The sequence below is a fragment of the Lepidochelys kempii genome, chromosome 8, assembly GCF_965140265.1.
Source record: "Lepidochelys kempii isolate rLepKem1 chromosome 8, rLepKem1.hap2, whole genome shotgun sequence".
NCBI classification, from domain to species: Eukaryota; Metazoa; Chordata; order Testudines; family Cheloniidae; genus Lepidochelys; species Lepidochelys kempii.
The window spans coordinates 6153848-6179989 of record NC_133263.1 but is presented as its reverse complement, the minus strand read 5'-3'; the positions used below and the strand labels follow the sequence as shown (position 1 = coordinate 6179989).

Here is a 26142-nt window from a genome sequence, read left to right as displayed (position 1 = left end):
GATTGCTCACACTGTGGCAAGAATTTAATAATAAAAGGCACTGGGGAACATTCAGAGGTAAAAAGAGTTCTCAGCCTGCGAGATCTAACCATCTCCTGTGAGTCTGTAGAGACCCACTCCATTAAAAACCCCAACGAAAACAAAACAAAATCGAAACACCACAACAGCTTCAAAAAAAGCAAACACTTGCTTGTCTACGTCACGCGCATCTTTCTGAGCAGGAGCTTCGCCTCCACATTGAACAGAGCTTCCCTGGTGGAGCAGGGCTGGAATTTAAGAGTGGCAGAGGCTGGGATGGGAAGTGACATGCGGGGGACGTGAAATGTCGCGAAAGCCACAGAGACCATTGTCTTGGCTCCAGTGGAATCGCATCAGCAAGGTCAAATAAAAATACCACCACCAAACATGTCAGCACCAAAAGCTAACTTTAAAGCATGGAAAACACAAGAACAATACAATCACCGAGTAATAATAAAGCACGTAGCATTTTCAAACCTTTATTTTTAGAGGGGATTTTACATGATGGGTTTTAATTAATTTGTGCGTTTTTTAAAAACTATTTGTGCCCAATTATTAATAAATTCAAGCCCTGGGAATTTTGCCATTCTGGATCTTCAGTGTCTATCCCACTCCCTTCTCCATCCTCCCTAACAGGAACTAAAATCCAGCACTCCAAACTTTCACCACCAATTGCTCCGCTAAACTTTGGAAAGCCCAATCTTCTAACATCCTCTGGATACATCTGCCCTCACTTGCTGTCTGGAAATCAGGGAGTTAATCCTCTGGGATGGCTTTCCTTTACATTGAAACATCTGAAGAACATGTTAGTAAGGAGTTTGAAAAAAAAAATCCAAGAGCGGATACGAAGAGGGAGTAGCTATTTAGCACAGGAACAGGGCTGGTTATTGTAACGTCATTGTCGAATCAGAGAGCAGAGAAGAACACACCAAAATGGATGAGTGAGCAGAGTATTCTAGTGGTATTCATTAGGCTACTAACCATAAGTTGTTGTCTCTTTTAGCACCGTTAATATACGTTTAGATCTATATTAGCACCTTGTCCCCAGGGGAAAAAACAAAACAAAAAAGGTTTAAAAATAAAAGGAAACAGGAGGTAAAAAAAGAAAAGAAAAGAGGAGGCAACAGAGAAGGAAGCTGCTGGCTTAGATCACGAGGTCCTTGTCAATGTCCTCTGCAAAAGGAGAGAGAGAAGAAGTTAAAGTCTTCACTAGCATTCAGACTATGCTGTATGTAACCCAGGCTAATGCCGCGTGGGTCTTTGTCCCCCTCTAGTGGTTACATCGCACAGAGACGTTAATGACTACTACTGCCTTCAAGCTATCAGACTTTCACCCCTCTTCTGACTCCTTTCTTGTTCAGTAAAAAGGCTGGAAAGGCATGGAGGGGCTCCAAAGGAGGAGGAAGATTCCCCTGGCACATGCCCTTTGAAAGCTCTGGCACAGGCGTGCCAGGGGGCAGAGCTGGTCATGGAAGGGGCATGTTGTGGGAGGGATCACAGCATATAGCACATGCTTAATTTAAAGCCACTTCAGCACCCTTCTCCTCCTAAGGTGTGAGTTCTGTGCTGCTGAAGGCTCTCAGGATGGGTGCTTTTAGCTCATGGGGTAAAAGTTCCTCCTTTTAGACCTAAACTTCCCAGGGATTCCTTCCCAGGTTCAGTCTCCACGGCAGATGACCCAATCGGGAGTCATTCCACACCCAATTGTTTTGTGGTGGATGCAGTGATCTGCTGGGTTTTGGCAAAGCTAAGCAATGACTCCCAGGTATGTGGGAAGTTAACAGGCAGATATTCACTCAGCAACAATGACATCTAGGCAAGGTTAAGGGCAGGGGGGTCACTCAGGTGCTCTCTGAAATAGCAACCGTCATGTTTATTGCCTCTGAAGCACTGCCATCTATTCTGATATTCTTCACTAGCACACGCTTTCTTTGGGGCAGGCCTGCTATTTCCTACGTATTTGTACAGCACCTCGCACAACTGGGTCCGGCCTTGAGGTGCTACCACAGTAGAAATGGTAAATCATAATAAACAAGGCCTCGGTTGAAGGCCTGGGGGTTCGTTGTGCTGGGGCTCATCAGCCTAATGAATCCTGTGCGGTTCAGGAGATACGCCATCTTTATTAAATAGGACTAGCGGGAATATGAACTAGATCCCTTTCAGTTTGCACCCGCAGCATTCACACGGGGCAGTTACAATGCAGCGCAGTACTGAGGGCTGTGGTTCCCTCCCCTCTACTCCAAACTGCAGGGCCATGTAGACAAAAGCCCTAATGCCAGAAGGGGAGAGCTGGGCCAATGCTGAGCACTGAGCACTTTTGAAAATCCCACCGCGGAGGAACCAATAGATCTTTTCCCCCCTGTCCCCATTGCCTAAGCTTCTAGGATTTTCTCCGCCCTGTTTGTGGCCGGGGCAGAGGTCACCCCAAGTAGGACAGTGTTTTGACAAGCAAAGGCATTAATTCTATTCGTGCTGTTATTTGTTTAGTGGCCAAAGGGTGCCTGCCGCTTTCTGGGCTGACAGGGAAAGATGCCCCTCACAGATTAGGACCAGGCTTTGTAAATGATGCACAAATCACCCCCTGCCTTTGCTGCTGCCTTCTCTTTAGCCCTTGGTCAGCGAGGATCTCTGAGAGCTGTCTTCGGACCAGTCCCACCCTTCCCTGCATTCTGCCTGCCCCTTCCTCTACTGTCCCCAGCTGCCACCAGGGCGGGGACAGCAGCTACTTACTCTCCTTGATGCCAAAGCAGCTGCCCCATTCCTCCAGGGCGATGTACTTGTCGTTGTCCAGGTCACACTCTTCAAAGAAGCGGGTGGTGCAGTGCTCCATGGGGATGAGAGGCGCTCGGAGTGGGGCCAGCTCGGTGTGAGACAGGTATCTGCCAGGAGAGCCGAGATGGTCTGAGCCCCAGGCCAGACTCCCCCCAACAATGCACCACAGCCTTGCTCTGCTGATGGGGCGGGGAGCGTCGCTGCACCCTCCTTCCCCACCCCCCGTGTGTGGCTTCTGGTACGTGTGTGGCTCAACTCTGCATCCTCCCACCCGAGAACGCTCTCTGGACCAGCTCCAGGGCCCAATGGAGTTAATGGAGTCCATTGGCTTCAGTCTGCGCTGGGCCAGGCCTGGGCAGTGGGTCATGCGGCTGACATGGGGTCTGGCTAAGAGCAATGCCTTCCCTTGGAAACTGTCCACCGGGCGGTCAGTGACCTCATTCCCTCGACCACTCTCTGGCCACCTGAGCCGTCCAGCGCTGTCCCGACAGCAACTCAGACACATGGGTGTTTATCCCGTCACAGCCCAGTAAAGGCAGGCATGGAGCACAGAGCGCAGAGGGTTAATTCTGGCTCACAAATCTCCCCCTCCGCTGCATGTATTTATAGTGTCTTATCATCCTCATCTTCACGGCGGGGCTCGGCATCCTTTTCCTTGCACAGCCCGTTCCTTCCTGCTAGCCTGCCCGTGCTGTGATCTGTCGCCATCTGGATCTGAGCCAGGCAAAGGGCAGGCCTCTCCCCGGCAAAGCTCTGCTAATTGAGCCTTGAATACCTCAGCCCTGCCAGTCCCGAGCCCCAGGCCCGGCTTGCTGAGTTCCCTGCAATCCTCCCCTGCATCGCCTCCCGCCATGCCAGTGCTGATCCCCACCCGGCTGCTTTGCCGGTGCACCGCAACCTGAACCTACCGACGTCCTGCCCGCTGCTGGGCTTCTCTGGAGCACAGAACTCCTGCAACCATGGGGCTGGGATAAGACCGAGACACCCATTGCACTTGTGACCCGATCTGAGTGTGAGCCCAGCAAGCCGGCAGGGAAAGGCCAGGGAATCAGCCCGTAGCCCCGGCTGGGAGGGGAGCTCCGTACCCGTCAATGGGATGCTGGTCCAGCTGCCCGAATTGCCAGTGCACGGGGAAGATGTACATGTTATAGTTCTTCTCGAAGTCGCGGGCCAGCAGCTCCACAGTGTGGTCGCCGGCTTCCAGGCGCTTCTCGCTCTCGTGGATCTTTTTCACCTGTTAAAGCAGAGACCTCGTGAAGCTGCCTGGTGACTGCGGCTGGGAGCCCGCCTCCTGGACAGAGCCGCTGCGGGGCTCACTGTCAAAGGGGGGCAAAGAGGCTGGCTGGGCAGGGGCTTGCTCTAGGACGATGGAGTGCGAACGAGCAAGAGTATTACTGGCGGGTGTGCGGACGGGGGCGTTCTGAGTTGCTCGCTAGGGTGAGCTTTGGGTGCACACACCAGCCTGCAATTAGGCTGGGATTCAGGGGCGCACCACCGTGTGCTGGCTGGAATCCACCTTGGCATTAGCGGCGCTCCCTGCAGGCACCAGGGCACACGGGATTGGGTCACGGCGGGCCCCGGGGAGGGCTCCCCACACGCCCGGACACTGCGTCCACTCACCTTGAGCTTCTGCTTCTCCGTCAGCAGGTTGTTGGCCTCGTCGCGCTCGTACAGGGTGACCAGCACGTTCTTGAGCCAGTCACGCATGCGCAAAGGGAACTCGGTCAGCTCCGTGTCCAGGCAGGGAGGAATGTCTGGAACCCAAGCACAGAGCCATCAGCGCGGTGCCCGGCCCGGGCCTCTCCCCTGTGGGGCCCTGCCCAGCTTCCCTAGTGGGACCTTAACAGGACGCCCATTCAAGACAATGTCGCCTCCTTGGCCCTTGAGCCGCTGGGTGGGGCTTCACCTCGGCTCTGCTGTTTGCTGCGGCCTGCTGCAGTTTATGTATCCAGGCATTTTTCTGCTGTGTTCGTGGTTGCATTTCTTCCCCCGGAGCAGCACATGCTCTCTTGGGGACACCCCTACCTCCCTCGGGGCTGCTGGGATCAACCCTTCCATGCAGCCCCACTGGTGGGGACCCATGAACGATCCAGCCATGGTGGCGGAAGGGGAAGTCTCCTCAATTCCACCATGAATCTGTGGGCTCAGTGCAAAAACCACCAGGCGGAAATCCTATTGCTGGAGGTCAGACTCGATGATCATAGCAGTCCCCTCTGGCCTTAACTTAGGAATCCATAAACCTGGTGGCTCTGTGCTGTTGTCTGCCACAGTCAAGCTAGCGTGAGCCTGCATTCTGTTTGCTGTCGCCCAGCGAAACCCCATCCCACCCCCTCTTGCTTCCCATCCTGCCACCAGAAACGGCGCCTGGGGCTATGGTTTAATCACTTGAGCTTTCTGCTGCAGCTACTATGAGACGCTGTGAAGGAATCTGTTGCCCGCACGGGACGGGGATGCTGCGGGAAGCAAAACACACCAGCCGCTGTGCTGATCAAGCTTGTTTTGGAAAGAGCAAACCACCGATTTATTGGCAAGCTGCAGCCATTTGGGCCGGGGGGGGGAGGAATGGGAGAGGCGTCGGAAAACTCTTTATATTTAGAAACAATTCAACGGTTCTTCTTGATCAGCCCCCTGCTACCTGGGATGTCTTCCTGAATGTCTTCTCCTGCTTGAGGGGCCTGCCAGCTCCTGCCACCTATTTCTCACCCGGAGTCCAAACCCTCGGTCTGTTCCCTGCCAATTGATTTCTGTGGAAATTATTCCGTCGCCCACAGAGGATTAAGGATGATCGAGTAGGGAATAAGCAGCAGGAGCAGATGAAAATCTGATGGTATACAGATTCCATTTTCCTGCAGTGGTCCCTTGTGGCTAAAGAACATGCAGATAAATGTAGAGAACTGATCATCTGACATCTGGGTTTGTTGCTAAAGAGATTCAACATCCCTCCACCAGGTGTCAACGGCCCTACGTGGTTTACTTTACGTTGTCCTTAAATGCCCGTGAGTTTAGCACCTGGCTCCTGTGTAAAACGGCAAGTCCCTACATGCAGCCCGTGTGGGCAGCTGGTTCTTTGGGCACCAGATCATCACTTTGAAACTCCCACTATCAGCAGGTGGCTGGTGCTGCTCCTAGAAACCCCAGCAAATGCAAATCAAGGTGCTTTCCCATATAGCCCTGTACATGAAGGGTCTCTGCATGAAGCATTGTGTGATAAGCTGCTGTCTACAAGCCTTCCCACCCTTGCCCCCTGAATAACACCAGCTGCAAGAAATCCAGCAGCATGTGGCTTAAGAGAGAAGTGCTGGATAAAATACAGAGGCCTCATTGTCACCTGGAGTTCTCTGTTGAATCATACTCCTGAGCGGCCTCCTATCCCCTGCTAGGTGCTGTCTAGCAGAGACACCGTGATCACAATAAGGCTATTATGCAAGGAGAGCTCGGGGAGGGGGGCGGGGAGGTGGGCAGGTCTGAACAGAACCCGGCTTTGCATTTGAAATGGGCATTCCAGGATGAAACAATCTGCTCCTTTCAGGCCTCCCGCCTTTCAGAAGTGCTGAGCCAGCAAAACGCTTAGCGGTGGGGCTCATCTAGTGATTGCAATTCCCTCTGCCCTGGCAGCTCCAATGAGGCCGCAGGCCGCCTTCCCTTTGCATTACATAAGCTGGCAGAGACCCTAGGGCTGGCTGCACCGGTTGTGAGGTCTGGGCACGTGGGCCGGTCACGGGCCAGGCTTGGACGGTGGGACCAAATGGAGAGCTCCAGCCCGCAGGGCACGTTGCGCCGTTGTCAGCGCCTGTTGTGTGTGCTTATGAGATCAGAGGCGGGGGAGAAACGGTGCTGCCCGCGCTTGATCCCAGTGGCCTTCCCAAGGATAGATGAGCGGTAGGAAAAAGCACGACCCTTAAGGCCAAATTCTGGCTGTTTCCCTGGGAGGAATGCTGGCGCCAGGCTGTAGTGGCCACACAAAGGTACCTCAAGCTCTCGTGCCGGTGCTGGGCAGAGGCAGGCAGCCAGCTCAGGGGGCCCAGTCCAATGACACTTACTGCTGCTTCATAAATGAGTAGCAGAGCCCTGGTCACATCCCCAGCCTGGCTGGTGCTGCGCCTTGGGCCCAGGGAGTGCCACAGGCTGGCGGCATTCTACCTGGGCCAGGGCGGGTGCCCAGGGGGGGCTGAGGGACAAAGAGAGTCCCAGCACGCCCTTCCGATCTCCCATGCAGGAGTGCCCAGAAGGTGCTGATGGCTAGGTTGTCACGGTGGTGGAGCTGGACGCGGGTACCCATTTAGGACCAGGAAATGCTGCAGGAACGTACGTTCTCCTGGCAGTCCCTGTCTGCTTTTACACTGAGAACTGGGGAGAATTTCCTGACCGCAGCCCATTCGGTGGGGCAAGCCCCATCAAGGGCCTTAGGGGACAGGGGATGTGCTATCTTATTAAAAGGCAGGATCAGGAACCCCTGGCACAAACAGATGATCGGCCCTGGTCAGCCTTGACTGTGGGACCACTCCCCTTAAATGGTTACCTCCTCTCCCAGCTCATGGGTTCTAGTGGAGGGAAGAGGAAGGGTCTTTCCTGCAGCCCCTTTGCCCTTTCAGGATTTGGTTAGAAGGCAGCAACTGATCCTTGGCTTGTGGGTGCTCGGCACCGGGAGTCTATACTCCAGCACCATGGACGAGCTGCAGGGTTGCAAGCCAGACATTGGAGATAACTGGTTGTTGAGCAGCAAGTAGATGTGCCATAGACACCTGTTAGGAGCTATGTGGGGGCCGGTTGGCCTCCTTACCCCTGTGAAGGTGCAAACTCACATTTGCAGGGCCCGATGTAGTCCAGGTGGAGCTTGTGTCCCTTCTTGGTGCCCTCCAGGGTGCACTTGGTGGCAAAGAAGTGGCAGGAGGAGTCATAGGTCTTGTTGTCAGTGCCACACACCTGCGGGGAAGGGAACAGAACATTAGAGAGACTCACGGCGAGTCAGCCTGGCGAACTCTTGGCCCTGACGCCTTCCCTACAGGAACGAGAGCGAGGCAACGAACTTATTTCAGATGGGCCACCAGATTGAGGAATTAGTGACTGGGGCCAGAATCAAACCTGTGACCCCGGGGGAAGACTCCATCTCCTATGATCAGTCTCCTAAGCCATTCAGGGCCGCGGACTAGTCGCCATGTGACGTACAGGCAGCAGCTCGGCTTCTCCCATCCTTGTCCTCCTTAATAGCGCTTCATTTCTCGGCTCACCTTCTCGAACAGGCCAACGCTGGGTGGGCAGGTGGAGGGGTCTTGGCACACGCACATGGGGGTGTTGTTGTCGTCCACCTCGCAGATTTTGCCATGCTTGCAGTGATGGTTCTGGCAGGGATCTGAAAGGGGGCGGGAACGCAAAGTTGGATCTGAGCCCAATCCCCCATCAGGAGGAAGGGACAGATGTCTCTGGTCCCTGGGCTGGGATGCTGCAGAGCAGGGCGGGGAGTGGGCAGGTAGGGAGTCACTTACTCTCAGCGACGATCTCCTCCACGTCCTCGGTGGGCTCCTCGAACTCCCCAACCTCCACCTGGACGGGATTGACTCCGACAGGCTCCTGGAAGGCAGGAGACTGGCTCAGCCACAGATTGGCCAGTGGGATACGGCGCATGGTCACTATGGCCAGAATTAGCACGAGAACTCGGCCCCCAGTGAGTGGCCAGATTTGCAGTGCTGGGTGCTGAGCTTGCTGGGAAATCTGACCATGTGCCATTTAGCAGGTCCCACTGAAAGAGGGTGGGAGGGGTTCCACACAGAAGCCAAAGCTTGGACAGATAATTTACGGCCGGTGATGGGACACTCGATGGGGAGGGCTCTGAGTCACAACAGAGAATTCTTTCCCAAATGTCTGGCTGGTGGGTCTTGCCCACATGCTCAGGGTCTATCTGATTGCCAGATTTGGGGTCTGGAAGAAATTGTCCCCTGGGTCAGATTGGCAAAGATCCTGGTGGTTTTTTGCTTTCTCTGTAGCATGGGGCAGGGGTCCTTGCAGGTTTAAACTATTGTAAATTGTGGATTCTCTGTAACTTGAAATCTTTAAACCAGGGTGGGCAAACTACGGCCCATGGGCTGGATCCGGCCCACCAGTCATTTTAATCTGGCCCTTGAGCTCCCACTGGGGAGATGGGTGTGGGCCTTTCCAGCATGTGGGGGAGCGCTACGTGGCTCCGGGAAGCAGCGACATGGCCCCTCTCCAGCTCCTACACGTAGGGGCAGCCAGAGGGCTGCACGCTGCCCCCACCCCAAGCACCGCCCCCAAAGTGTACAAGAGAGAGGCAATGCTGTGTCATTTCATACCACGGTTGTAGGATCCTCCACTACTTCAATCTCATCTGGCAGGGCTTCCTGCTGGAAAGGAGGAAGAAGGGGGAAAGTGCTGTCAGAAACGTGACCTCCCCCACATCTCACATCTCCTGCCCCATGGCCCCCTTTTCACAGCCGAGCCCAGATCCTCGTGTTGACAGGTCAGCATCCTCAGGAAGGGGAACCCTGCCGGCTGGGGAAGCCATGAAACAGTGATGCCTTTTGTCTCTATTTCCCGCACCTTTGCACTTCTACACGCTCTGCCTGTATACAGAGAGGGCCGCCGTTTGGTACTCAGAGCTGTGCCTGGCCCTTGTTCGCTTCGTCAATGCACAGCGTCACTGGAGCCAAGTGGGACCTCTCCTGATGGAGAGAGGCAGCCATTCCCACGTTGTTGACATGGGACGCAGCCGTATCTCACCCCTTGTTGAGCTGCGGGAATTCTTGAGCTCTTGGTCAGCGTAATAGAAATGTTGTGTGGAGTCTGGTAGGGGCATGAGATGCCCGGTGGGCAGAGGATGAGCGGGGGTCTATGTCAGGGCTGTGCCAGATAAGAGTTTGGCTCGAAGAAAAGCCTTCCCCATCTGCTGCCCTCCGAGCAGCTCCAGCTCCACTCTTCAATGCAGAACAAGGGTACTCTTCCCAAGGGCCCCCGCCTGGGAAGAGGCATTTGGGGGTGTCAGTGAGGCCGAGTCCCCTCCCACACAATTATTAATTACTGTTATTATGTATTCATTCCTTGCATTGCAATAAGAGCCCCGGTCACGGAGCAGGATCCCATTGTGCTAGGTGCTGAACAAATGATAAGAAAGAGGGTCCCTGCCCCACAGAGCTTGCAATCTCAGCTTGCTCTTCACTTCCTCTCACTCAACCCTCTGGCAGCAGCTCCCTTGCTGGCAGTGCCTCACTGCCTGCATTCCCCCTGACCCAGTGGCAGGGTGGCAGCTCGCAGAGAACCTGTGCTTGCAGGCTAATGGGCTAATAACATTCATGACTCCCAATGTGCAGAGGAGAGAGGGGCACCTCCGTGGGCAGCTTCTCTTGGATCTTTGCTTTACTAGTGGAGACCCTCTTAAGATCTTCCCTACCTCTGACTTCACAAGGGGCATCAGGTTTCTCCAAGGGCCACTCTTGGAGCACCGCTTGGGCTAGACGCCCCAGTGGACTGGGTTACTGAATCTGAACTAATGTCTTAGGAGTTAAGCCTGGCTGAGGACGTTCCAGCTCCTTTGACTCACATTCCGGCTGTATTGGAATTTCAGGTGCCAGGCGTCTGATTGCTAAATTACCCTCCCTACCATGTGGCTACTGGGATCCCAAGTGGTACTGTTCGGAGCAGCTCCTGATGGAATGCGTGTTGGTCTCCTGGTCCCTTAACCCCTTCACCAGATGTCAGATGGCCCATAGCCATTTCTGGCTATCCAGGAGGAGCATTTTCTCTTCCTTCTTCCCTTCCCGGTTATTTCATTTAGAATCAAAAGTGTTAATGGCCATGCAGACCTACCTTTTTGGCCTCGGCCCTGATTTGGGCTGCACCCCCTGTGAAATCTCCTTGCCCTGGGGCGTGAGTTTGTGCAGGGGCTTAGAAGGCACATAATCAGTAAGAGTGCCATTCCTGTGGGATTCTGTTCTGTTCCCCCATGGGCACTTGTTCATGTTTTATTCTAAACCTCCCGCACAATGGCTCCATGGCTTTCTCCCCTCTGCAAGGGTTTACTGGGAGACAGAGAAGCATTTCATAGGAACCAGCAGATAAAGATCGGGCAGTGACCATAGTACCACAAGGATGTGGGTGATGGTTGAAGATGAGTTAGGGTCCCAAACCGGTGGGAAAATGGGCCATGAGGTTCACATTAGCTTCAGCAGCTGCGAAAAGGGGAGTCACAATGAGGCTGTTACAGTTAGGGTCAAGTCAGTGCCACGAAGTGGAAAAAACCCCACCCAATACAGGATTTTCCTGGGCATTTACTGGGGAGGTGTAAGCAGTGATGCGCTGCCAAAATCTTAATAACCGGTTCCCTATAGAATGTTCTCATGTAAGGGACGTGCCCCAGTATGTATTTTTTGTACCAACCGGGTGACCATACGTCCGTATTTTCCCGGGAGGAATTTAAAAATTCCTCCCGGACGGCGATTTAAGAGGCTGCAGGAGGTGCGGTAGGGGCTGGCTGTAGGCAGGGGGTGTGGGGGTGGCTGGAGGCAGGGGCTGGCTGCGGGCAGGGCAGGGGGTGCGGAGGTGGCTGGAGGCAGGGGCTGGCTGCGGGCAGGGCGGAGGGTGCGGGGGTGGCTGGAGGCAGGGGCTGGCTGCGGGCAGGGCAGGGGGTACGGGGGTGGCTGGAGGCAGGGGTGCTGGAGGCAGGGGTGCTGGAGGCAGGGCAGGGGGTGCGGCAGAGGCTGGCTGCAGGCAGGGGGTTGCGGGGGTGGCTGGAGGCAGGGGCTGGCTGCAGGCAGGGGCTGCAGGGGGTGGCTGGAGACAGGGGCTGGCTGCGGGCAGGGCAGGGGGTGCGGCAGGGGCTGGCTGCGGGCAGGGGTGCAGGGGGTGGCTGGAGACAGGGGCTGGCTGTGGGCAGGGGCTGCAGGGGGTGGCTGGAGGCAGGGGCTGTTGCGGGCAAGCCAGCGGGTGCGGGGGTGGCTGGAGGCAGGGGCTGGCTGCGGACAGGGCAGGGGGTGCGGCAGGGGCTGGCTGCAGGCAGGGCGGGGGGTGCGGGGGTGGCTGGAGACAGGGCTGGCTGCGGGCAGGGCAGGGGCTGGCTGTGGGCAGGGGGTGCAGAGGGTGGCTGGAGACAGGGGCTGGCTGCGGGCAGGGGGGTGCAGGGGGTGGCTGTGGGCAGGGTGGTGGGTGCTCGCGGGGAGAGTGGCTCGGAGCAGCCCGAGCAGCAGGACGCAGCCCAGGCCCAGCAGAGCAGCCGGGGACCCACCCGGCAGCAGCGGGAGCCCCAGGGCCAAGGGTCGGGGGAGCAGCAGCAGCACCAGGGCTCGTGCCCAGGGCCAGGGGGCAGCCCACGTGGCTCCCGCAGTGCAGCGCCCCCGGCGGCCGGAGGAGGAATTACATCACTTCCCGGCCGGAGCCCATGAAAGCCTCATCGCCCCCTGCAGGGAAGCGGGTTAACAACCTGTTCTAAAACTGCTCCAAGATGTAACAACCGGTTCGCGCGAACCGGCTCCAGCTCACCACTGGGTGTAAGTTAACAACCTTCTACTGGTGGCAGGCTGGCACAGGGACTGCCTATTCTGGGAAGGGAAGGTGGCAGGATGAGGGTCAGGCAAAATACTTACAGGTGTTGCCAGTGCCGTGCCAGCTAGGCAGAGAAGGAAGAAGATCCAGGCCCGCATCTTTCAATGAAGCCTGGATAAACAGGAGAGAAAAAGAACAAGGGTTAGACATTAGCATTACCGAGTAAAGCTTTATCACCTGCAAAATTCACGGCAGGAGGGCATCTGGGTCACTGATTCCCCGGGCTGGGTCTGGAGAGAGCTTGGATGGAAGGTGGAAAAGGCCTTCACAAACTAGGAGTCCAGCTAATAACCATGAACTCATGTCTGCAGTGTTTTTCATCTAAGGATCTCAAAGCACTTTATAATTATACAATGGCCAATTACATTTTTTTAAATATTCCTGCAAAAAAAAAAAAAGTTGGCTTTTGGGTGCAAACCTGAAATCGAAAACTGTCTTCAATGGGGGGGGGGAAACGGTTTTTGAACATTGAAAATTTTATGGGAAAAACATGGTTGCGTTTTTGGTTTCCATTGTTTCCCTTGAAAATTGCAGAAAATTTCCCAGAAAATTGGAATCAGAACGAAAATCTTCAGCAAAAATGTTTATTTGGGGCAAACAGTTGTTTTTCATTGAAAAAGATTAGACCAGCTCTAGGTATAGCATATACAACTTCATACAGCATCATATGTCGTTCCATTCAGAGAAGAGAAACTGGGGAACAAAAGAGAAAGAATAAGTCAGAGTGAGACCGGATGAGAGAGGAAGAAAGAGAACACTCCAGGATGAAGCTCTAACCTCTTGTGAACCCTATACAACTTTTCCAGGTGTTTTAGAAGTTTCAAGAAGTCCCAGAATTCTCTAAGTTCTCTCTCTCTCTACAGGTCATTAGGCCTCAAACCTACCCTGAAGATGTTTACCTTTGAGACTGCGGTAGAGCACTTTATTTTAAAAGTCAAGCTAATCAATCCTGACTCCCTGCACGATGCAATGTAGGCAAACCAATGTCCAACCTTTTGCCTGTAAAACATATTGGAGGATCTACAGTCTCTGCATCTGTCTTCTAAGGGGGCTCAGTGGACTTTGTGCGTGTATCTCAGATGAGTTCATGAAGGCTCCCACTTATTTCCCAGTACCATTGCTCACTCCCAGGGCTTGTCTATGCAGTGATGTTAGTGCTCAGTGACCTAGGGTGAATTTGAAGCGCACTAACTGTTCTGTACTCCCAGTCTGGGCGCTCTCGCTGCACACTGGCGCTCCCTCAGATGGGTTAGCTCACTCCACTTCCAAAGAGCGTTAAGCTAATACGCACAAAGACGCTTGTAGTGCACAGTAGGAGTGTCCACACAGGAGTCAATGTGGAGAAGCTAGTGCACACCAGCTACTGCAGGCTTTTCCCCCCGTATAGACAAGCCCTTAGTCCCCTCAGTGGGCTCCCGAGGCACTTTCTGCTCTCCAGGCACCAGCACAAACTGACTCCCAGAATGAACTGATAGCCAAAAATGCAGGGACTCCAATATCCTGCCTGTGCAAGTCCCCTGCGCTATCAACAGGAGAAGCTAGGCCCAGAGCGGGGCTGGAATTCAGCTGCTGAGGACAATGGCAGGGCATTCTCTGCTCTGGACCTGCCTGCATTAGCAGCCAAACCATCTCCCCCCTGTTTGAAAGGACCCTGGTCAAAGGGGCTGGGGCATTGCCCAGATCATTGCCCAGATCAGGGCCTTGGTGTTTGCCGAGCATGGCTGCTGGTGTGTGAGCGGAGGCAGCTCACCCCGTCCCTGCATTCCCAGAGGGCTGAGATCTTTGTTGCCGCTCTTAACTTTTTATCTCCTGTTGTTGCATTCAGGCCTGCAACCTGCCTGGCCTTCCCCGGCTGAGTAGTGTCCCAGTCCTTAGACAGACAGACTGAGGGAAAGCCAGGAGACTGATGCCCTCTGTTGATCCAGAGACTGCAGCAGTGCAGGCTGCCCACACTGCCCTGCCAATGGGCCTCAAAACTGACTCGGAGAGACTTTGAGAGGACTCTGGGTTGTGTCCCGGGCCGGGGTGGGGGCTTGACACCAGCTTTGCACCCTGCAGAAACTGGGCTGCTCCAGGTACCAGAGTGGTGTAAGATGGAGCAGCCTGGTCTGCCGATGGGCCTTCATGACGCCCAGAATGTCCATAGTGTTCCATGCTATGGCCCTGCCCCCTCTTCCGGTCACTCCTCTGCCCCCAGCCCATTTCGTCACTGGGGCTTGCACTGGGGACAATGCAAGGCTGCCCAAGGCGACCCTATGTAATGCTTGCACTTGGGGAAGTCTCCCCAGGCTGCTTGCAGGCGCTTTGCAGCCCCTGTCCACCGCTGGAACGGAGCACAGGGGCAGGAGGAGGCGGCAGAATCCTTCCCCTTCCCCCTAGGACTGAGAGGGGAGATCAGGGTCTCAGGCCCATTCAGTGCTTGGGTTCTCTGCAGGGCCTGCCAATAGCGGGCCAGTTAGCGCCAGCTGCAGTGAGTCTTGTTTTAAATCCATCCAAAGCGAGAGTGGCAGCTGGGAAAATCAATCAATCCTTGTTTCCCCCCGCTGCTTCCTGTGTGGAGGGATCAAACCCCTCTGAGTGTGGAAAGGAGAGGGTGGAAAGACCTAGGCTGGGTGCTGAATATGCAGGCAGAGGCCTCACATCTGACGGTGGGATGGAGCAATGGTGTGAGCGGAAGTTCTCGCCGTTGCCTCCCTCTTGGGAAAGCAAAAAAACCCAGCGTTTGTCCCACGCCTTCCAAATCACTTTCCCATCCACCTGTCTCTGCTGGCAGTTGTCTAGGCTGTGACGCTCTGAAAGAGAGCTCCCCCCTGGTAAGGGGCAGAGAATTACTCAGAATAAAAGTTCCTAAGCTGGTTCACAGCCCTTGTCTATATTGATGGCCACCATCTCTTTGGCAAATCCGCTAGAACCCCACATTTTCACTGCTGCAACCTAACCCTGCCTGTAACAGGGATGCACTGCACCAGTGCAAATCCCGGCTGAGAGCAGCTTTGCTTGTTTACACTGGGGGGTTGGAATGGTGTGTCTATACCAGTGGTAACTGGAGCTAATCCCCAAGGTAAGTGAGAGGTGAACAAGTCCTGTGTTTTAGGAGCGGCAATCAAGAGTCCTTCTCAATGTCTGTCTGTCTTTTAGCAGCTCAAGGATGACGGCTCCTGCATAGCCCCGCCCTGCCAAAAAGCTAACGGCCGAAGACCATCTAAGCAAGGCTGGCTTAACTCAGATAGATTCTATTGCTCTCTTCTTGCCTAAAACAAAATTGGAGCATCTGCCTTTCATAAGAAAAAGGAGATGGGAGCGCACAGAATTACACCGAGCTGTGCCCAGAAAGGCACTGCCTGCTATGGCTCATTGCTTAGCTAAATGTAGCTGCGTGACTATTTAATTCACCAATTACTCCAGCCAGGATCACTTCCCGATTGCATTGGCCAAAGGAGAATGCCCAATAGATTCCCTATGCACAAAATGATATCTCACCTAGCCACAGAGCGGCCTGTTTTCATGCTTTTTAAAATGCAGGCCGTTTTAGCTACAGGTACATTGAAATCTACCTAAAATAGCATGCGGGCCTGTAGCATAAGTGGGAAGACTTGCTGAGAATGTAATATTTCACAATTTATAGACCGTGACATATTTTACACAGGCGTGACAGATGTATAGATATACTCCCCGCCGGGATGCGAGAGAGCCGTGGTACCATGGATTTCGGTGAGTCTGCACGGTAGCCAATCTCTATAGAGCAGCCGCTGACATTTCGGTATCAGAGGCTCTTGTGCTGAGAAGCAGGGGGTGGGGGTGAAGGGGAAATCTATTTCCTGCAGTTTGGCTGCTGCTTAGTGCATACAGGGTCCTCCCTCCGCCCCCATCCTCCTGTTCCGTACACCAAGTCCCTTCCTCTCTCCTTTATTTGCTCTGGAGGCTGCTGAAAGCTCTCCTGGTTGCTGCCAAGACCTGAAACTGAGGTCACTAGTTCTTCCCCTTTTGATGGGCGTTTTGGGTGGAAAAGTACAGCCGATTCTGGCTGTTTCCTCCACCGCTGCCATCCCCTGGCTTGTGAGGGCTTCTCTTGTGTCTCTCTTAACAGGGGTTGTTTGGCTTGGAAGTTGCCTTTTGCTCCATTCTGTCCAAGGCATGGAAACTTCACCGTGCTGAGCACAGAGGAAGGGGGAGTTGAATGGGGAGAATGGGCTTGCGTTGAAAAAGTGCAGCCCCCCCAACCAACCTGGATTGCATGTAGATCATGTCCCCATCTCTAAACCCGTCCAACATCAGAGGATTGTGCTGAGCTGGGGTCTCTGAATCGGATGCTCACTAGAAGCCAGGAGACGCTCTGAGGTCCCACTGTTGTGTTTGGAGGAAGGGGGGACTTGAATAAACTCTCCAGGCAAACAAGCACTGCATAGATGTCTCGCGCCCAAGGCAGGAAAACAAGTTTATTTAAAAAACAAAATGAAAATAAACTCTCATAAACCCCCAGCCTTCGAGAGGAGCTGCACTGAGACTTTGCACTGAGGACTTTTCAGGGTCTGGAAGACCCGTGCTGCTTAGCAATGCGATGAATGGCCCTTCCTAAATGATGAGTGGGATGGATCACTTGATGATTACCTGTTCTGTTCATTGTCTCTGAAGCACCTGGCACTGGTCACTGTCAGACTGGGCTAGATGGACCTTTGGTCTGACCCAGTCTGGCTGTTCTTATGTGGTAATATAGCCCCTCGGCAATAGCTCCACCATGCTAGTGCTGTAGCAGAAGGTTTTCCACCATGGTGTGAGTCACAGAGGATACTTTCCCAGTTCTCTACCTACCATGGAGAGGACAGGGGCAGCACAATCTTCTTTGCAGGCTCTCAGGGTATCTATTCATCTCACCACGTCCAATGCATGTTCCTGTCTCCAGTAAGTTCCGCCCTGAGTTTCAGCAGACGGTGACGCTCGGGCAATGCTTGGGCAGCTGCAATGGCTTGTTCAGGTTTCCACTGAGTACCTAATGCCTTCCCAATACTACATCTTGCAGGTTGGTGCAATGGACAGAGACTGTGACCAGACTCTGAGGGCAAGTCAAGGTGAGGATGTCTTGAGAGCCCTCATGAGATGAGAGAGGAATTTCTGAAAAAGCCCATGGGATATCCCAGGAGCTCAGTGACCTAGGCTACCATGAGAGACTTGGTACCTCTGCCTGGGAACCCCTGGCTCTGACCCAGCTGTGGTTGGAAGTGCCTTGAACCAGCAGAGGAAGAGAGAGCCTCACAGGGCTCAGCATTCACCTCTCTGAAGTATTTGGAATTGCCATTGCTGGGCTCTGCTCTTGCACGTGGCTCTCCTCAGCCCTTAGGACCGGGCATTAGAGGCAAAGGTGAAGGGATGTAGCATAGGGATACTTTGGAGGGGATAAAACAGGGCTGGTGCTGAGATCTAGCACGTCGAAGGCTCCGTTCCTGCCCAGCCCACAAGGAACAAATGAGGAAAATGAAGCTGACCCAGCAGCATCACACATAGGAACAGCCTGGGTCAGATCTATGATCTGTTTGGTCCAGTATCCTCTCTCTGACAGTGTCCCGTACCAGTGTCTGTCTAGCCCAGTATCCTCTTTCTGACAGTGTCCTGTACCACAGCTTCAGGGGAGAACACTGACAACCAGAACCTCTCCTCTCCCCCCAGCATGGCTGCTGAACTCCAGGTGGGTCTGGGAAGAAGATGGGCGCACCTCCTGTGGATTTCAGTGGCTGACCCACATACAGCGCTTATCCAGGATCACCAGGCCTCTGATGCTCATGAACAAGGCTGGCTTCCTGGTAGCCGTGGTCATGACTTGCTGAGAGTTGCTTGTCCAGAACAGCTAGCACCGTTCCTACTATGTTTGAATATCACTGAAGTCTGGGTATAAACAAGCCCGACTCTGTGGCTAATTGACAAGGTGTTGGGGCAGCCAATGCTAAAAATGGCAGGAGCCTCTGGGTTAATTTATCCCCTGAATCTTTTCACAAACCTGCGTTTTGTTGTTACTGTTTATGGTGTTTATTACGGCGGTGAGCCGAGACCAGGGCCACGCTGTGCTGGGCCCAGTTCAAACCCAGCACAGCTGAGATTCCAGGAGCCTGATTCTGTGCTCTGCCTCTCAGAAGGTGCAGCCTGGGAGTGGCGGGGGGAGAGAGGATGGGCACTGAGGGTCAAATGCTGCGTTTGCACTGCCCTTATGCTGGGCTGCTCCTGGATCCAGCCAGGGCTATTCTAATTCACAGCAGCCGCCATGCCTGGCGGCCTATAATCTGCTCTGCAGCTCAGAATAGCCAAGCTCTGGACATGCTCCCACTTTCCATGACACACGTCCTCTCATCATTGGCCATGTCCCTGCCATGCCCTTATGGGAGCTGCACAGCAGGGCCACTTCCTTTGGCCTTATGCTGCCCCTGTGCTGGGGGGAACTCCCCTGCAGTTCAAATCCCCTGGCAGAAAGGTTGGGGAGAACCAGGGAAGGGGCAGAATCTGCCCCATTGTCTTTCAAATTGTTCACGAATTTACTGCTGCCTTCGTGTCGGGGATCAGAAATGTTTGTCGTTTGCTTGTCTGCCTTTCTCAAGTGGCTATTACTATAATATCTAGCTGCTCTGCATTATAATCCTGCAGCGGCCCTGTGTTGTCTCCCCCCTTGGCCTGGTTTAGTTTTTTCTGTGCTCAGCTGGCCCCATTTGGCCTCTCCAGGATTAGCACCTCCCCTCATCCTCATCTCTAAGGGATCCTGCCGTTCTCCTGACCCTCACCACCCCTCTTTGCTGGTGCCGCTGCTCCCTAGACTTTATTATTCTCCTACATGCTTGAACTTCGCCATCCATCTGCCACAATCCTGGCCCCAGGGGGCTGCACATTCCAGATACTTCCCTTTCTTTGTTTAGAGAAAGGCAGTGTGGTCTAGGGGCTAGGACACTAGACTGGGACCCAAGAGACCTGCCTGCTGTTCCTAGCCCTACTGCTGAACTACTGTGTGACCTTGGGCAAGTCACTTCACCACACTGTGCCTCAATTTCCCCTCCCACCCTATGCTCTGTGGGGCAGACTGTTTTCATTTAGTGTCTGCACAATGCCTAGTAAAATGGGGTCCTTGATCTCAGTTATCATAATATAAAGGATAATACACTTGTGTCATTGATAGCGGATCTTTTTTTATTATGGGGGTTTTATTTTACCAGCAAGAGTTGTGCATAAACCAGGATTTTGCTAGTGAAATATCATCACTGTTAAACCCTGAGTATGACCCCTAGTTCCTATCCTAGGAAACCTTACACTAATGAGGAACTAGGCCTAGATCCCACTTGTTCATCTAAAAAGACACTCCTATATTCCTCCCTGGGGATGTTACTTTAGGAACATAAGGGCATCAGGACTTGCTCTGCTAAACTCAGGAAATGCTGACTGCTCTGTATCCGCTCAATCAACCTCTAACATAACTCATCAGGACTAGCCATGAGCCTGTCTCCTCACCTTTCCGAAAACACTGAATCTCTCACTGGCTGTTAAACACAGCTGCTACGTTTCACTCCTGAGGTGGCTGCACTTTGCTGGTTGGCAGAGTGATTCCAATAGGTGCAATGCATAAAATCAGGTCATTAAATGTATAAAGCACTTTGGGTCAAATTTACCACTCTCTAACATAAGGCCTAGGCAACACTTGGCTCCCACTTAAACCCTTTCAGAATTCCCATTTGGATAGGAGTCACCACATAAAGATACGACCATCATTAGCTTAGCTCCCTCCTGAACCAATCACCTTTCACCACTGTTTGAAATATATGCATACTGCGAATAAACTTAGAAGAGCACAAGAGTTGAGATGGACAAGGCTTCCACTAAGTCAACTTTGTCTTGGTGTGAGGTCACCGAATTCACAGCCAGATGAGACAACTCTTCGGAGGCTGGCCTCTGCCTTGTTGGCGGGTTTGTGTTAGCTCATAGCAGATGCTAGCAGAGAAGTTGTCATGTTCTTTATCATCTGTTCTGTATAAGAGACCCTCAGACTGGAGGCCTCGGACAGCTGTAGGCACTGGGCCAGCAAAAGAGGTTTGCTGATGGAAAGGTAGTCTCATGGGCAGGAATTAAAACAAATCCACATATCCCTTCAAATTAGGCTCAAAATGGCAACTCCTTTACTGCTTTGAAGCTGCTCACTTTTTAAATTCTACGTTATGTTTTAGTTTCGTTGGTTTGTTGCTTTTAAAATAATCAAAAAGCTTTCCCCCCACCCAATTATATCCTGAAATACGGGGTACATTCTACTCTGCATTTATTTTATGTTGTTTTACTGTTTTCGGACAAACTAATTTTGCACTGAGTTCTTTTCAGAAGCAAGTGACTCTGAGGAGACAGAACCCAAATATCTTGCCCCCCTCTGCCTCTCCTCTCTCTGGATGTTCTCGTGGAGGATGAGAAGGAACATCTGGGGGCGGGACAGCTGGACAGCCTTACCAGAGGGGAGTCATTTGGAAGCTATGACGTAGTCCATGTGGCAGACGCCCTAGGCCAAGGTTACGTAAGTCCCCTAGGATGCCACGTTTAGTTTTGGGTGAGGGGAGGAGAACGGTGCTGCTCAGCCTATGAGAGGCTTCCCCCTGTGGTCCAGTTCAAGATATGCAGACAGGACAGAAAAGCCCAACCCTCCTCCAGCCTGAATCAGTTCCTCTATGTGATGCACCAGTTTAGTGCTTTGAATAAAATCTCTCAATGCCTGCCCCTGCTCCATTTACAGTCCAGGGGAGTTTTGCCATGGAGCTCAGTGGTAGCTGGAGTTGGCATGTGATGAGCCTGGAAATGATCGTCTGGCTGGGTTCCTTGACAAAGTATTCTGGGTGTTTTAGAGAGTCTAAAATGATCCTTTGTTGCTTTTCCTTTTGAGCCTAATCAGCAAGACCTGGGGCACCCCCCTCCTCCTGCACTCACATAACACAGAAGAGCCTGAGTGCAGGCTGGGGTTACAAGAACAGCACATTGCCACCTGTGGGCAGCAGCCTGCAGCTGATAGCTCGGGATCTGAGATGATCTCACAGCTCAGATAAAGCTGCTAGGGACTAGGAAAGCTGTTGGTTAATGTATGGCTTGATGGTGCCATTTTTTGCAAACTGGATGATCGATACATTTTAGAAGTAACTGCAGTTCAATTTCATCTGCTGAAACAGCTGAGAAATAGATGAATGTAAAGATCTATATCGCCACTCTCTGCTCGTGATGTCCTTAAGGAGTCTAGGCAGAACCTATTGCTATTATAGCATAGACTGCTGTTGTGGCTGAGAGCAGAGGGTGTGGTCTAGTGGTTAGAGCAGGGTAAGTTAGTTAGGTGATATGGGTTTCATTTCTGACTCTGCTCCAGATTAGTTTTGTGACTTGGGGCAAAATCACATGTTAACTGCTCTCTGCCTCAGTTTCCCCTCTGTAAAATGGTGATAATAATACTCACCTCCCTCTCTCAAGCTCTTGAGGGTCAACATATTAAAGGTGCAAGATATCATTGATTGTGTGTTACTAATATTGCCTTAGTATTTATTAGTGATCAAAGGCTCTGCAGCTTCTATAATAAATTGCAGCTCCTCAGATCAAATAAAAGGGGATGAGGATATCAGTGAAAAAAGGCCAGCATGTAGAAGTATAGCCATATACCAAGCACGTCAAGACACAGGAGGAAAACAACCATTACATAAACATAACGGGAGCACTGTGAACCCACTGCGGTTGCAGAGCCTGAGCCATGCAAACAAGGCTCTTTCTCAATTTGATTTAACAAATCGGTGCTGGGGTAAAACCAGGTTTTAGACTAAGTTGTTTGCTGTAATAAATGTGAAGTTCATGTTGAACAGTCTTTGGTTTGACAGTATTTTTGGTCAGGTCCCTGTTCAGATTCCGTGCCAGCGAGCCCAGCTGTTTCACGGGGGGCTGTCAGCATTCAGCACCAAATTTCAGGAGAGAAGAAGCTGGAATTTGGGGTTGGATGGAAGCCTGGATGGTTCCCAACACCTGCAGAAACTCACCTCACCTCACCAGCACACCCACACCTGCACTATACTTAGAGCCAGGTGGAAAGGCGGCAGCCACATCCTTAGATTAAGACTGACAAATGGCTTGTCCATAAACAAAAAATTGTACTGCCATAGGGATACCAGAAGAGTTAAAGTGGTACAAGCCCTCACGTGTGGCTGCAGGAATACTGGGATAAGGGTGCTTACAAAGGCATAGCTCATTCCTCTTTCCTTACAGGAGTAAGGTATAAGAGTACAAGCACCTTTATCCTGATGTAACTTTGTCCACACTCGGGGTTGTGCCGACGTAACTAGTTCAGTCGAAAATCACGCCCCCTTGTGGGAATAGTTAAATTGATCCCAAATCGGTGTAAGCCAGGCCTAGGCTATCAGTCAGGCGGAATTAACACCCACGCGGTTTAGCCCTGGCTCTTAGCTTAAGTGGTAATTGAGCCAATAGTGTCACAGCCACATGGAACAGTGACTTGTTAATTTCTCTTGGAACGCGATTGAAGAGCGGGTTTGAAAGCAGCCCAGGTCAGAGGGGACTTTCCATGGACCTCGGCAGTCGGACTGTTGCGTGCTCTCAGGAGGCTCACAACATCATGCAGGATGGAGCCCTCTGTGAGCCACCTCTCTGACTTGGTTGCTTCAGGAGGTAGGTGCAATCCGTCTGTCAAGCTCTGAGACTGCTAGGGCTAAATGGATGGGGGTTAGCTTGGGAGAGGTGGAGCCAACTTCAAAGGGAGAAGAGAGGGGTTGTGGTGAATTGCAAATAGTTAGCGCTACATTTCTGTGGGCTGGGTTCCTCCACCCCCTACTCACCGTGAGGAGTACTTTACTCCACCGTTCATTTCAGCGGGACTCCCTGTAGAGCAGGGCACTACCCAACCCTGAGTCAGGGGGCAGAATTTGGCTCTATCTATTTTCTGATCCATTTCTTGGACTAAGCTACCCGGTATAAGGAACCAAAGTAAAGTTGAATCCTTCCCAGTGAATTACTGCCCTCTGCCTGGGACACAGTCCCTGTGATGAGGCAGAAAATACTCTCATTCACTTGGGCTGGACTCCTGTCCTCATTCATACCAAATGCAGCATTCCTAGGGTGGAGGTGTCATTCACCTCAGAATAAGGATATTTCAGTGCCTATTGCAAAAATACCCAGGCCCTGTTGCCTCCTTAGGTGTTAGAATGTGACATCTGCTCTGAACCAGCGTACGCACACTTGAGAGGAAAAGCCAGGAGAAGACTAGAAAGGAGGAAGGGGAGAGACGAAGAGACGGCCCATTAAAGCCTTTTGGATGCTGCACAGAGACACCCTTGGACTTTGCAGCTTCTAGACAGGTTGCAAAGGCTCAGCAGAACGTTCCCCCAAGGTCCCTCTGAACATCCCTTCCCCGCCTTCAGCAGCTTGTCTGAGCGATAAAGGCTCTACATCCTGGCTCCAGCAGAGGACCCTGCAAGGGTTTCCATGGGAGCCAGCATTCCAGTGGGGTGAGTCATGTCAGAGGAGAGGTTTTTGCAGGAGGTGGGGCTTGCAAAAAAGTTTGAAAAGTTGGTCCTCCTCTTTCCCCCGTTTTCCCCCCTCCCCATCTCCTGCCTCTGCCTATGTGGCAGACAATGCTTTGTTTTAACTGTTTCACAGAACACTGCAGCCATTTATTTCCATTTAAAGCTATTTCTCCCCCCACCCCCCGTCTCTTCCACCCTTCCAGGAGAACAATCTGTTGCAGTTTCCAGTTTGTTCCTTTAGGTTTGTTTTGGGTTTTTTTCCTGGTGTTTTAACTTGATAAAGACAAAGTACTCAAATTCAAATTCACTGGAAGATCCTGCCCTTCAGTCTAAATGGGAATTTAGCCACCATCCAGCTGAATTTTCTTTTCTTTGCGGTAATAATGTGTCCATGCTTCTGAAACAAAGTTTTTCTTCTGGGTTGTGGGGGAGGCAGTTGGACTGCTAAGGCAGCTGCTGCCTTTAAAGAAAACAAGTGGTTTGTTCTTCTGGACAAACATAAATAACGGAAGTGTCTGATCCTTATTTTTAATGCCTCTCAACTGGGCTTTAAAAAAAAATAAATTCTGTTTTCTCTTCTGCGGTCCCTGTCCTTTACAATTTAGCTAGAATTAAACAAAACAATTAGAGGGATAAGAAGAACCTGACATAATTTCAAAAGCTGTTTGGAAGAAAAAGAATGAATAGAATATCTTTCTTTGAAGGGAAAAGAAAAGAAATGAAAAGGAAAAAAGAAGTGAATGTGGTAAAAGGTTCAGGAGAACAAAATCTGCAAAACTTTGTTTTTTCAAAAGCATGGGACACCAAGGTATCAAATGACAGTATGCTGCCCCAGGACTTAATTAATCGGGGCTGATTTATAACTAAATCTGATTCTCAGTGCAGTAAATGTGATGTGCCTGCAAGCTGGTACTTCACCTCTCTCTAAACAAATAAATCAACAGATATCTATTTGTAGCAACCGAAAAACAAAAGAAAGGAACAAGGATAAACTGAACCAGCTCAGAAAAGACTGCAAACTCATATACAGTATTTCTGATCACATAACAGTTAACACTGTTAATCTGCAACTGAAAGGTAATAAGGTTTTCAGCTCTGGAGGAGAAAGAATTCAGTGAGTTTTAGATAGATAGATAGATAGATAGATAAAGCACTGGTTTATCAACAGAACCAAGCATGCCCCCTCTATCTAGGAATAATGGGCAGAACTTTCTGTACAGTTAACAGTTCAGACTCCTGTAATTAGACGCTTTGCAGGAATTGATCATATTAGCAATAATGAAATGATGAGAAATAATTGAAATAGAGAAAGGACAGGGAGAAGGGTTTTGTGCCATACCTCGCAGACAGGGCAGTAGAGATGAGAAAACTTCAGGCTCTCTGAAGGTCTGAAGGAATCTGGAGGTTTTAGAACCAGGCAAGAGGAAACCGTTCAGTGCACTGGGCAGGGTTTCGGTCTCCCTCTCTCCTCCTCCTCTATGTTTTCCAAATCTGTCTCTTGCTCTGCTTCACTTTCTCTCGGGTGGGCTGTCCTTACTCCCCCTCTCCTCTGCTTCCTCCCAAAATGTATTCTGAATCCACAGCCTAAATTCAAAGGATAAGACCAGAGCAATCAGAGGAAAATGGGGCTGTTAGAGGATTCCCAGGGATGCCCATTGCCTCATTTTCAGCTGAGCTATTGCCTGCAGTGCTGCAATGAGTTTGCCAGTTCTCTGGGCAGGCACTGTATCTATGCCTATGTTTGTGTAGTGCACAGGACAATGGGGCCCTTATACCCCTTACAGCCCCTATATTCTACCGCTATACGAATATTAAATATTGTTAGAAAAACATTCCAATCTGGATCCGTTTGATGGCTTAGTCCATCCTTTGGGATACCTAATGGGATAGAGCATAAGGGTTCTGAGTGCTCGGACGGTGTTGTCTGTTCTTGTGGGCAGTTCTCTGAAGACATCTGCTCCTGTGCAGTGGCAGTCAGACAAGCTAACCATGCTGGGAACTACTAGGAAAGGGATAGAGAATAAGAAAATGTCATAATGCTACGATATAAATCCATGGCACAGCCGCACCTTGAATGCTGCGTGCAGTTCTGGTCACCCCATCTCAAAAATGATATCTCAGAATTGGGAAAAGTACAGAGAAGGGCAACAAAAACAACTAGGGAGATGGAACAGCTTCTATGTGAGGAGAGATTAAAGAGTGGGACTGTTCCGTTTGGAAAAGAGACAACTGAGAGGGGCTATGATAGAAGTCTATAACTGACTGGTGTGGCGAAAGTCAATAAGGGAGT

The 26142-nt window shown here is 51.8% G+C and overlaps 1 protein-coding gene across 2 annotated transcripts; it reads right to left on the bottom strand.

Annotated features, from left to right (window-relative positions):
* Nucleotides 1-481: 481 nt before the first annotated feature.
* SPARC (secreted protein acidic and cysteine rich) lies at nt 482-25386 on the bottom strand. Of its 2 annotated transcripts, none has more exons than XM_073355297.1 (10): nt 25192-25386; nt 12381-12450; nt 9099-9146; nt 8274-8358; nt 8019-8140; nt 7593-7713; nt 4411-4544; nt 3876-4024; nt 2749-2897; nt 482-1191 (listed from the first exon to the last, which is right to left on the bottom strand). In XM_073355297.1, the coding sequence occupies exons 2-10, from the start codon at nt 12435-12437 to the stop codon at nt 1163-1165; spliced, it is 894 nt and encodes a 297-aa protein (XP_073211398.1). In that variant the 5' UTR covers nt 12438-12450; nt 25192-25386; the 3' UTR covers nt 482-1162. The 2 variants fall into 2 exon arrangements, with proteins under 2 accessions (XP_073211398.1, XP_073211397.1); XM_073355296.1 differs by having other exon boundaries at nt 9099-9149; nt 25192-25384.
* Between the last annotated feature and the right edge of the window lie 756 nt (nt 25387-26142).